The sequence below is a fragment of the Zootoca vivipara genome, chromosome 13, assembly GCF_965207765.1.
Source record: "Zootoca vivipara chromosome 13, rZooViv2.hap1.1, whole genome shotgun sequence".
NCBI lineage: Eukaryota > Metazoa > Chordata > Lepidosauria > Squamata > Lacertidae > Zootoca > Zootoca vivipara.
In genome coordinates, this window is record NC_142596.1 from 52,875,545 (window position 1) to 52,887,906 (window position 12,362).

Below are 12,362 nucleotides of genomic sequence, written 5' to 3' on the forward strand. Positions count from 1 at the left end.
AGTTGGGAGCAAGGAATTGCAGTCTGTTCTTCTGTAGGGGGAGTGAAGAGGGACTTTTCAGGCCCTTTGCCTAGGTGAGGGTCCCTCTGAAAGTCGTTGGGTCTCTGCTCTGGCAGATATAAAACGAGGCAGAAATATACCCTCAAAGCACTTTCTAAGATGAAACCAGCCGATGCACAGGAAAGTCAAAACAAAGAAGTGATTGTTTTGGGTGGCTGTATCTCCTTGTTCAGCTGGGGCAACTCAGCCTGCAGAGCACGAGACTCTTAATCAGGGTTGTGGGTCTGAGCCCCACCTTGGGCAAAAAGATTCCTGCATTGCAGGGGGTTGGACTAGATGACCCTCAGGATCCCTTCCAACTCTGCAATTCTGTGAACCCCTGGTCATTGAAGGGAGCTGCCAGACTTGTGGTTTCCTGAGCTCTCTGGCAGATATATTTGCCAAAAAAAAGGTTACCTTGCCCTTTGTTCTCTCAGAGGTTATGTGACCTTGCCAGTTATCATCTTCATTCCAGTATAATCATCTGTCATTTTCTGGTGGGACTTTTTACAGTTAAAAAAGCAATGATGCAGGATAATGGCCAAATTTTGTGCAAATAAACAGTGCCAATGGAAAGGCCTTAAACTTGCTATTGTTATAGTGCCCGTCCTAGAATAAAAGTGTGTGTGTGTGTGTGTAACAACACAATGTCAGTTGTCTGAGAATCTGGCATCTCTGGGTGGTACCGGCTTGGTGGACAAATGGCCATATGCCAAATTGGTCTCTGGGATGACCAGTAGGACGGGCAGTAAATAAAAGCCGTGAAAGGAGCAGAACAACAAATGATCTTCCTGCATGTGGGTGAACACTGGAAGCTGCTTTGTCTAGCTCCATATTTTCTCTGCCAAGGGGGAGCAGCAGAGTGGCTTCTGGATTATGTTGCACTACAACTTCCCATCAGGCCTAGTGGTCAGCATGGCCAATGGTCAGGGGTGACAATACATACCGGTTATGGACGGCCACCAGGTCCCCAGCCCTGGTCTCCCATGGTGACGCCTCTCTGGGGGTTTTGGGAAGTGAGTCTTCTGCAGCCCCACCTGAAGATGCCAGGGCTCCTTACAGGGCAGGTGCTCAGCTGGGGACCTTTCTGTCTGTCTGTCCGGTGGGTGCTGCTAACAGACCAGCACAGCCATAGCAGCTTTGCCGCTTCATACAAACCAATAGTCAAGGATGGAGACTTGTTGAGTCCGTGATCTTGCCCTCCTCTTTCTTCTCTTGCTGGAACAGAGAGGAGCAACATTCCCATTCCTTAAAGCTCTCCGGCTGCCTCTTATTCCCAAGGCAATCCAGCAGCTGCCTTTGTGCTGTGGAAACAGCTCAGGTCTTCTCCCCCCCCCTCCATTGCAGCTGTCTGCTCTTGTCTCGGCTTCCCTTTCCCAAAGCTGTTCTTGGGCTGTCTCTCTCCTGCATCCCAGATTGTCCCCAGATTGGAGATCTTCTTACTCCCCTCCCCTTTAGCAAGAGTCAGGCCAGGGGCCCATCTATCTAATCCAGCATCCCCTTCTCCCAGGGGCCAACCAGGTGCTATTTATGAAACCCACAAGCCCGTTTTGAGCACACGAGCAGCACTTTCTCCCCCTGGGAGATTCAGAAACATGGCTTCCTCCACCTGGCTAGGAGCTCTCAATCGCCCCCTCCTCCATTAATTTGTCTGATCCTCTTCTAAAGCCATCCAAGTTGAGCCCCTCCTGGTCATTATGGCATTTTCAGTTTTGAGAAACCTCTCCCAATGTGCACCAGGCTTCTAGCCATGTGCCTTTAGAAAGAGAAGCCCCCTCGGTTGAGAAGGCAAGTTCAGACGCATCTGCCTTGAGGGGCCGGGGGTCCCCATTGCAGAAGAACTCTGCCGTGGCCTCAACTGCAGACCTCCCTGAGCGAGCCTTGCAAATGGGAACTAGCTGCAAGCATGAGGGGGAGGGGGGTTAGGCACCCTGCTAGGACAAAACATGTTTCTTTTCTGTATTGATAGTAATTATTCCCAAATTTACACCTCTGTGTGGAAATCAGAAGATGCGAATCTGTTGGTTCTTTTAGTCTGAGTGGCCACCCAGTGAAATCTAGGGACATAATTCTCCTGGCTTTGCTGGCAGAAAGATGCAGAGCAGATGAACAGCCTTGCCCAGGTGGCGTCCAAAGGGGAGGCTATTGTTCCTTCCCCATCTCTGCAATGGGCATCATTTTAAGCAGTGACACTTATTGGAAGCCCTTTTGGAAAATGCTCACCCGGTCCGGGTTGCGTGGAGCCCCTGACCCCCACATCCCATTTACATGAGACACCAGGCAGAACCAGCCTCTCCCCCCCCCCTTCCTCCCGTCTGCATGACTTCTGCATTCTTTGACTGGCCTATTCAGCTCCCAGATGTGAATGAGCTCCAGCTGTGGAGCTGGAACTTGAAAGGCAGCTTTGGGCTGCCTTGGGGGATGGGAGAGGAGTTCGTGTCCACAGAGTGGGGAGCCACATGGAGACACGGGGGGGGGGGGGACTGCAGTCTGCGCAGCCCCAGGGAGAGCAGGTTTGGGGGCTCCCCCAGCTGCTGTGGTTGGGAGTGGCTTCTCCCCGAGCAGTTGATTTGGCAGATGAAAAGGTTCCTACGTTCTTTAGGGTTGCCACACCTCCAGCTCTGACCTGAAGTGAGAAAGCCCTTAATAAGAATTTTAAAATCGCCAAGAAGACTGTGCATTGCAGCTTGCAAGCCTTCAGATCAGGAGCTGGCTGCAAATTCTAGCGTAGAAGCATAGATTCAGAGTTGGAAGGGCCCCCTTGAGTCATCTAGTCTAACCCAGGCACCCCCAACCTTTGGCCCTCCAGATGTTTTGGACTACAATTTCCATCTTCCCCGACCACTGGTCCTGTTAGCTAGGGATCATGGGAGTTGTAGGCCAAAACATCTGGAGGGCCGAAGGTTGGGGATGCCTGGTCTAACCCCTTGCAATGCAGGCATCACAACACTCAGCGAGATCGGCCCTCCTCTGCTTCCTTCTCCCAATTAACCTCCGTCTCCAGGGTCCGTCCTGTGACATCACTTGGGGCCACTCCTAGGTATCAGGTTTGGGCCTAAAAATCTCAGGGGCTAGGATGCTCCTTGCCTGGCAACCCTGCACCACTGACTCCACTTCTTTCAGGGTTGCATTCTCAGCCACAAAACAGATTTTCACAGTTGCTGTCCTGTTCCGTTGCTTTCTCCCTGCTTCCCAAATGAGGCTCTGGACTTTCAGTGTGAAACTTTGTGGTTTTGCTGACTTCCAAAGCAGCAGGATGGCTCCCAAAATTAATTCCAGGCTTGTGTTTGTGGAGGTGTGGTGGTTCGGGGTGGGAATGGGGCAAAGAACCAGTATGGCGTTTGGCCTGATGTGAATCTGCGTCACCAATGACTTAACAGCAAGGAATGAGAGGGAACTGGATCCTGTGCTTGAAAGTTCCAGGGCCAGTGGAGTCCCAGAAGGCTCCACAGCAGGGGCTGTCAGCGTGGCGCCCAGGGGCACACTGCTACCCCAAGGTCTTCCTCTGATGCTTGCACAACCCCCACCCCTTGGTCAGGTGGGGGGGTTGCCTTTTTCCTCACTCAGAAATCCCAGGGGCCCCAAGAAGGTTGGTTCCTGTGGGTGGGAGTTCCACAGAATTTTCTGACGCTTGTCTTCACTGCAAGTGCTCTAGAACAGGGGGGTTTGCATTGCAACTCTGGAAAACGTGTGGAGGTGGAGACTTTCCCGGCTCTGGAAAGCTGCTTTCTCTCTCTCCTTTTCTTTTCCTTTTTTTTTTGGAGCCTGCATCTGCTGACGAAGCAAATTTTTGCCTTGGCTTCCTCTCTCCTGGGAGCCCTGCTTGTTATGTCTAGCTCTCGCAGCAAACAAGAACCTCCAAGATTGCGCCAAGGACTTGGATTTTTGGAAAACCAGAGGCAGCTGCTGGCTGAAGTCTCACGCTCTGGGGTGGGGTGGGGGGCCCCCTCTAGGCCGGTGTCTTAATTTGTATGTATCTTTTTACTTTTGAGGCCCCTGGTGCTCCCAGACCAGGTCTTCTCTGAGTCAGCTTGGTTGCAAACACAGCCCAAAGTGGGTGGTAAGAGAACGCTGAAAATAACTGCTGAGGTTTCATTTTGCAAGGCATCCTTTAGGCGGCTCCAGGCTCCTCTTAAATCCTCTTTGCCCTGCAGCGGTTGGCAAGAGACTGACTGGCTTGAGTTGGGGATTTTTCAGCTGTGATTCCGACATTGCAGAGGGTTGGCCTAGATGACTCTTGGGTGTCCCTTCCAGCTCTACACTTCTGTGAGTCTTTACAGCAAGCTATAGTTGCGCCTGGGCATACCACAATTCGGAAGCAAGTGTGCACAGTTCTACTTGGTACAAGAAGCAGCGTATAGGGATCTAGGCCTCCCGATAGGTTTGATGGTTGACGGAGGCCATTTCTCTCTGTCTTTCTTTCTGTCTAATAATAATAATAATAATTTATTTATACCCCACCCATCTGGCTGGGTTTTCCCAGCCACTCTGGGCGGCTTCCAACAGAAAAATAAAACACAGTAATCTATTAAACATTAAACGCCTCCCTGAAACATTAAACATTATCCCCTTCCCTCCTTTCTCAGGAATGGACCTTTCTGCCAATCAGGATGAGGAGAGCGACCAGGAAACCTTCCAACTGGAAATCAACAAAGATACTAAGAAATGCACCTTCCGGACCTATACTGGGAAATACTGGACACTGACCTCCAATGGGGGGGTGCAATCCACAGCCTCCACTAAGTGAGTCCTCTTTTAGGCACATGTGTCTGAATGAGATTTTGGGGCATCCCTGTGAATAGTTTAGGATATGAGGTTTTTGGGGTTTTTTAAAGGAGGTGATGGGACCCAGGTGGCGCTGTGGGTGAAACCACTGAGTCTAGGGCTTGCTGATCAGAAGGTCGGCGGTTCGAATCCCCGCGACGGGGTGAGCTCCCGTTGCTTGGTCCCAGCTCCTGCCAACCTAGCAGTTCGAAAGCACCTCAAAGTGCAAGTAGATAAATAGGAACCGCTACAGCAGGAAGCTAAATGGCGTTTCCGTGCGCTGCTCTGATTTCGCCAGAGGTGGCTTTGTCATGCTGGCCACATGACCTGGAAGCTGTACGCCGGCTCCCTTGGCCAATAATGCGAGATGAGCGTGCAACCCCAGAGTCGGTCACGACGACCTAATGGTCAGGGGTCCCTTTACCTTTAAAGGAGGTGATGTGCTGTCGTTGCTGTTTTACTTACTTATTGAGTGCCATAATTTCTATACCCCATGTCTTTTTTAAAAAGAAAATAAATTGTGGTAGTAGTGAACAACACAAAACCAACCACAGCATTATGTCAATAAAACAAATGCGAAATGCATCATGAATCCATAGAGGAGAGCAGGGCATCAGAGAATCTCATCATTCTTCCAGGGAAGACTGAGTGAGCAGGTGAATTTCAAGTGATACGGTAGGTTCCTGTCTGGTGTTTGCTGGAAGCGCATTCCAAGGGGGCAAGGTACCACCACACTAAAAGCCCTGGTCTCGATGGGCATAAGACAAACCACGGGACTAGGAGAGCCTTTGAATTCAATCCCTTTCCCAATTTATGAATAGGGAATGTGGGTCTCTCTCTCTCTCTCTCTCTCTCTCACTCTCACTCTCACTCTCACTCTCACTCTCTCTCACACACACACAGTCTTCCTGTGGCACCTTAGAGAATTATCATCCTTATGGCATAATCTTTTCTTGATTACAGTCTCCTTCACCAAATGCAAATAAACAAAAGCAAAGTCCATGAAAGGATATGCCATAATAAGTTAGTATTTGAAGATGCCATAAAACTCTTGCTGGTGTCATCGCTGCGAGAGGCTAATGAGGGGTAAAGGTAAAGGACCCCTGACAGTTAAGTCCGGTCGCAAACGACTCTGGGGTTGTGGCGCTCATCTCTGTTTACTGGCCAAGGGAGCTGATGTTTGTCCGCAGACAGTTTTTCCGGGTCATGCAGCCAGCATGACTAAGCCGCTTCTGGCGAAACCAGAGCAGCACACGGAAACGCCGTTTACCTTCCCGCTGTAGCGGTACCTATTTATCTACTTGCACTCTGACGTGCTTTTGAACTGCTAGGTTGGCAGGAGCAGGGACCGAGCAACGGGAGCTCACCCCGTCACAAGGATTTGAACCGCCGACCTTCTGATCGGCAAGCCCTAGGCTCAGTGGTTCAGACCACAGCGCCACCCGCGTCCCTACTAATGAGGGTTACCTCTTTGGAAAGAGAAATCTAAGCTTCCTTGGAATTGTCACCTGAGTCTGGAAACCTGATCACCAGGGAAGATCCAGGTGGCGTGTAAAATTCCAGCTGCTGCCATACAACGCTGTCTTGTCCGTGTGCAGACCAAGCACTTGCTTTCCTCTGAGGAGATCGAGGTTGGCTGCATACTGCTGCACAGAGAATCCCACTTCTCCCCGAGGAAATGTTAAGGGAGGCATGAGAGGATATATTGTTTATTAATATCCTTCCTAACTTGCGCTAGCAAGTTCCTTACAAGAGTTTTACATTGCCCTTTTAAATGCACGGTGGGTAGCTGGTTGCAGGCTTGTGTAAGCCTCTCAATATTAGGTTCCTGGTAAGTTCCCTTATATCTCCCTTAAAAGAATAAACACGCCACAATCTTGATTAAAGTATATAAAAGAAGTTTACTCACATTCAGTTCACAGTTAGATCCCTGAAGGCAGACTTACAATGGTACTTCTACTTACGAATTTAATGCGTTCCAAACGCACATTTGTAAGTCGAAAAAAATTGTAAGTCGAATCCCATAGGAATGCATTGGGAGAAAAAATTCGTAAGTCGAAGCAACCCTATCTACCGGTAAACTGCATCCAAGATGGCGGATGGAGCTCCATTCGTAAGTAGAGTTATTCGTAAGTAGAGGTACCACTGCACTTACAGATGTATGTGTGTGGATCTATCCCATGTGGGGATAATCCCAGTGCCCTCTGTTGGCTGAAAGCCAACAGAGCATTTCTAGTTAAAAAGTGCTCCAACGATGGAGGAAGTCAAAAGAGAGAGGGTGTGCTGCGTGACTTATCCTTTTGTTACCTGGAAAGGTAAAGTCACATCCACCTCTAGTCACATGCAAAGGAAGTATGTCCCAGCCAGGAGGAAACAGGAAGTTTTCGACTGGCTGGACCAAACATTCCCCTGCATGTCCACTCTAGGAAAACAAGGAATGTTGTACTTGAGTGCTACTTATGTATCACACCCCACACTCCCTGTATGGAAAGTGAACCCCAGAGCAGCTGAGTCAGGGGGTCCAAGCCATGTGCAGACACTTCCCCACCCCAAAAGAATAAAACCTTGATGGCCGGCTGTTGCTTCTCACGTTCACGCACTCTCTCTGCCACAGCAGGAATGCCAACTGTTACTTCGACATCGAGTGGTGCGATCGGCGTATCACCCTGAAAGCGGCAAACGGCAAATATGTCACGGCAAAGAAGAATGGGCAGCTGGCCGCCACGGTGGAGACAGCCAGTAAGGATGCTGTGGCGTGGGGGGGGACCTTCGGTCATGGGGTGCCCAGGGTGAGTGGCAGACAAGAGCAGCACCAGAGATGGGGAGCCTGCAGGACTCCTCCAAATGAGGATGGACCCCCCCCACTCCCATCATCCCTGACCATTGGCCCACGCTACCTGGAGCCGAGGGGGTTGGGGGCCCAGCAACAAGAGCCCCCACCTCCAGGTGCCCCTCCCTGAAGCAGGTGAGGTTTACCATCAGCCTTGCATGCTCTCCCTCGAAAGCTACGCCTGCGATCTTCCAGGCGTACTGTACTTGAGTAGTACAGTATTGTTTTTAAAAAGCTCTATAGAGTTGTAGAGTTGGAAGGGACCCTGTGGGTCATCTAGTCCAACCCCCCTGCAGTGTAGGAATTGCAACTCGAGCATCCTGGACAGATGAGCACCCAACCTCTGCTTAAAAACCTCCAAGGAAGGAGAGTTCACCACTGTCAAAGATCTTTTGTTGCCAGGAAGTCCTTCCTGCTCTTTAGTTGGAATCTCCTTGGTTGCAATTTGAACCCATCTCCTGGCCCATGACCCTCCTTCTGTCTTCTTCCCTGACGGATAGGTGAGACGGAGCACTTTCTCATGAAGCTGATCAACCGGCCCATCATTGTTCTGCGGGGGGAGCATGGCTTCATCGGCTGCCGGAAAGTGACAGGAACCCTGGATTCAAACCGCTCCTCCTACGATGTCTTCCAGCTGGAGTTCAACGACGGGGCCTACAACATCAAAGGTAGGGAACTCCTTCCTCCTTGGTGGAGGGGGGGGGCTTGGCTTTGGTTCTGCTAGCCCGGGGTTTCCCAAACTTGGGTCTCCAGCTGTTTTTGGACTACAATTGCCATCATCCCTGACCACTGGTCCTGTTAGAAGAAGAAGAGGAGTTTGGATTTGATATCCTGCTTTATCACTACCTGAAGGAGTCTCAAAGTGGCTAACATTCTCCTTTCCCTTCCTCCCCCACAACAAACACTCTGTGAGGTGAGTGAGGCTGAGAGACTTCAGAGAAGTGTGACTAGCCCAGGGTCACCCAGCAAGCTGCATGTGGAGGAGCGGAGACGCGAACCCGGTTTCCCCAGATTATGAGTCTACCGCTCTTAACCACTACACCACACTGGCTCACCACACTGTTAGCTAGGGATGATGGGAGTTGTAGTCGAAAAAGAGCTGGAGACCCATGTTTGGGAAACTCTGGGTTGTAGGCAAGGCTGCATTGACGTTCCCCGAGAACGTCTGCTTTCCTTCTGAAAAGAGGAGCCGCATTTCCAGCCCTCCGTGTCCCCCAAGGCACCTCTGGTACCTGTTCCTGGACTACAACTCCCAGCAACCTGACCCTTGGCCCTGCTGGGCACTGGAGTTCCCCCCAGCCCCCTCTGCAGGGGGGCTGCCATGTTAGCACCGTGTTTCAGGAAGGTTCTTCCCCCGCGGAGCAGCGTGACCCCCTTTCCCTTCTCTGCTTCCAGATTCCACTGGGAAGTACTGGACGGTCGGCAACGAGTCCTCCGTCTCCAGCAGCAGCGACACGCCGGTGGACTTCTTTTTCGAGTTCTGCGACTACAACAAGGTGGCCATCAGAGTCAACGGGAAATACTTGAAGGGCGACCATGCCGGCGTCCTCAAAGCCTCTGCCGACACAATCGACCCCTCCACTCTCTGGGAGTATTAAATGCACTTTAGCACCTCCCTCTCTTGGTTCCAAGCTCTCCCTCCCTCCCTCCCTCCTTCCCTCTCTGTGTCTCTCCTCTTCACTTTCAGTTGCCAATTTCTGCTGTTTTTCCTGTTCGGTTGCCTCTGTTCCTAAAACAGAGAGGCTCCCTTCCCCGGCTGTCCTGCTGCTTCTCTCCCGCCGTCGAAGTTTTGGGTTGATCTTGTCTCTTTGAAACTGGAAAAATGTGATTAACCTGCAGAAAACAGGGCACTACTTGCGGGGTGTGTGTGTGTATGTGTATGTGTTGCTTTGCTGGAACACCAAACCTGGTCCTCTGAATTTAAAAGGGAATAAATCCCTAAAGTAGAGCAGCCCTTGCCACCCCCTCTATTGGCATCTCCCCTGATGCCATTGATCTGGGGCCATTCTAGTGTTGAATTGGCCAAGAAGCTAGTTTAGCGAAGCCTCTGCTGTTTCTGCTTTCTTGGTTCAATGCTGGCCATGTGGATGAGCCTGAAAAAGGGGGAGGGGGTCTCCTTTCTTCTGTAGCCAGTCAGGATCTGTCCATCTCTCTTTCCTCCTTGACTTTTTCATAAATACTCCCTTTTCCTTACTCAGGCAGAGAGGTCGTCTTCTGGCACACCTTGTCCCCCCCCATGAAGTGTTGGGGGGAACAGAGAGATGGATGGTGTGTGTGGGATAAGTCAAGAGGGTTAGTTTAGAGACCGACTTTGGCCAGCGAGTTAAGTACAGTTAATGAGGACTAGAAGCTTTGCCCCCGTTTTTAAAAATTAGCGAGCTGCTTTTGGTGGACCACTATTAAGTCATTCATCTCGTCGGGGGCTGAGCTTGAGGAAGAGCTCGCCCTCTGTTGCGCTTAAGTGCCCAGGGAGCATCTCTTGAGTAAAAAGGCTTCAAACACCCGCACTGCCAAGCTGTGCCACTGCCTTACTCTCCCTCTCCGCGTCCCTCGGGAGCCGCAAGTTGTTGTTAGAGCCCCTTTCCTCCCCTCTTTTATATTACTGTCTTTGATATCTCGAAATAATAATAATAATAATAATAGAAGGGAATCACAGCTACCTGTGAAATTATTGCCTGTCCATGACAGCATCTGATAGATGTCAAACTGCACACCTGATCTTGCCCCTGTCCCTCTTCCCTGCCTCTGATAGGGGGTGGGGGCTGTGAAAGACCTTTATTTAACTCCTCTGTGCCTCACAAAAAGGAGTGGTTGGCCTGAGAGCCACGGACGGACGGTGTCGTTTCCCTCTTCCTAAGTGACCCTCTCCTGGCTGGGACTTTGTGCCTCAAAGGAGAGTCTTTATCTCAGTCGTGTTTGTGTGGGTGCAGAAGCGGAGCTTTGGGCTGAGGAGGGGAGAGGAAGAGGCCTGGAAAGGTGGTGAAATGGGGGGGGGGGTGACACCCACGTTGCAGAGGTCTTTGAGCAGGGGGCTCTCTACGCTTTCCAACCGCTTCCTGGACCGTGTGGGGGAAGCGAGTTGCCGCTCGATTCACAGAAACAGACAGCCTTTTTAAAAAATTAGCAGTCTTTGCACAGTAATAGCACAGCACATTTCCTCCCCCCCCCTCAATATAACTGGAATATCTGCCCTACCCCTTAAGCGCTCTTCAAGCGGTTTTTCAGAATGGAGGCATCGCTCTCCCGGCTTGGGGGGCTACCTCTTCTCTGCTCCCCCAGCCCCTCGCGTGCCTCTTCCAGGGTTTTCCCCCCCCAAGGCTGCTCTGAACCCCCTCTTGCCCCCCCAGCCGATTGCTCTGCTTGTGGGGTTCCTGGGGCAACCCAAGTGACCAAACAGCGTGTTTCTTGTCTATTTATATATGCTCTCTCCGAGGAGCCGACCTCCACTGTCTCTACTAGATTTGCAGTATTGTATCATCCATTTGTAGCGCTTTGCTTAAACTCCTTTTCGGGAGTTTGGGAAAAGTCTTGTGTACCTTGGTTTGTTCTTCTTGGCTGCCTTTTTGGGGGGTCCCTTCCTTTCCCTTGGCCCCGGCCAACCCGGGGCCCTCCAGAGGTCTGGCACCCCAGCTATCACCTGCTGCGACGTCATTCGACCACGTTGGCCGGGGCAAGTGGTCCAAAAACATCTGGATGGTGCCAGTTGCGGCTCTTTGCTTGGGCAGCCTCTGCCTGTTCCAGCCCCCCAATTTCCCATGCAATGCAGAGGGAGGAAAAGATTCCCTTTGTGACTAAGCTCCACCTCACCATCAGCACCCCTGGAGCCCGCTTGGGTTTTCCTGTTGCCAAAATTCAAAGCACCAGCCCTCCTTTTGCTCAAGGCGGGAGGACGCTACCTGCCTTAAACGTGCCCTGCACCCTTTGCCACCTTCAGGGGCCTTTTCTGCGCTTGGTGCTAAATTCTGAAGCAACTGGAATGATTTGCCTTATGAGGAAAGGAGGGTCCCTTCTGGGTTGGCCCAGGAGCTCTACGTGGATTTATCAGGACATTTTGGGAGTGGTGAAGTCCAGGGAATTCTCAAGGGAAACACACAGAGCTTTGGGAACAGGGGTGGCTGCCGGGGGGCGGAGTATCTGCCACCCCCCCCCCAAAAAAAAAACCTTCAACACTTGCTGGCCTTCACACTTCATGCTGTGCCCCTACCCCAAAACCCCTTATATCATGGATGACTGTTGGAAACTTGTAACCCCAGCTGGCTTCTCCCATGTAACGATTTTTTAAAAGCCGAGAATCCTCCTTGCCTTCCTTCCTTGGCTGTTGTGGCTCTGAGAAAACAACAACTCGCGTTCTGGTATATTTGGTTCAAGTTTTTCCCTCCTTGATTTTTTTTTGTAAGTGCCATTTGTATAACAAGCTTCAAATGGAGAAGTGACAAAATTAAAAACCTGCATTCAGATAAGGAACAAACACGTGTCATTTCTCTTCTCTTCTCTTCCCCCCTCCCCCTGCCAAAGAAAACTCCTCCAATATATACCATAAGTGTTTCTGGTTTGACTAAGCACACCTCAGAAATCATTCAAAGCTGCTGCTGCTCAGTGCAGACCAGGGTTTCCCAAACTTTGGACTTCAACTGCTTTTGGACTACAATTCCCATCATCTCTGACCCAGACTGGTCTTGCTAGCTAGGGCTGATGGGAGTTGTATTCCAACAACTGCTGGTGTAGACAG

General features: G+C 51.0%; 1 protein-coding gene across 2 annotated transcripts in view; it reads left to right on the forward strand.

The window, feature by feature from the left end:
* FSCN1 (fascin actin-bundling protein 1) overlaps positions 1–12,101 on the forward strand; it is a 42,485-nt gene extending 30,384 nt beyond the window's left edge. The window contains exons 2-5 of one of the 2 annotated variants that reach the window (XM_035131927.3): positions 4,626–4,782; positions 7,418–7,542; positions 8,134–8,301; positions 9,029–12,101. In XM_035131927.3, coding sequence (XP_034987818.1) covers positions 4,626–4,782; positions 7,418–7,542; positions 8,134–8,301; positions 9,029–9,231 — 653 coding nt within the window. In that variant the 3' untranslated portion in view covers positions 9,232–12,101. The remainder of the gene's footprint in view (positions 1–4,625; positions 4,783–7,417; positions 7,543–8,133; positions 8,302–9,028) is intronic. The other variant, XM_035131928.3, reaches the window with a different exon arrangement.
* The last annotated feature ends 261 nt before the right edge of the window (positions 12,102–12,362 follow it).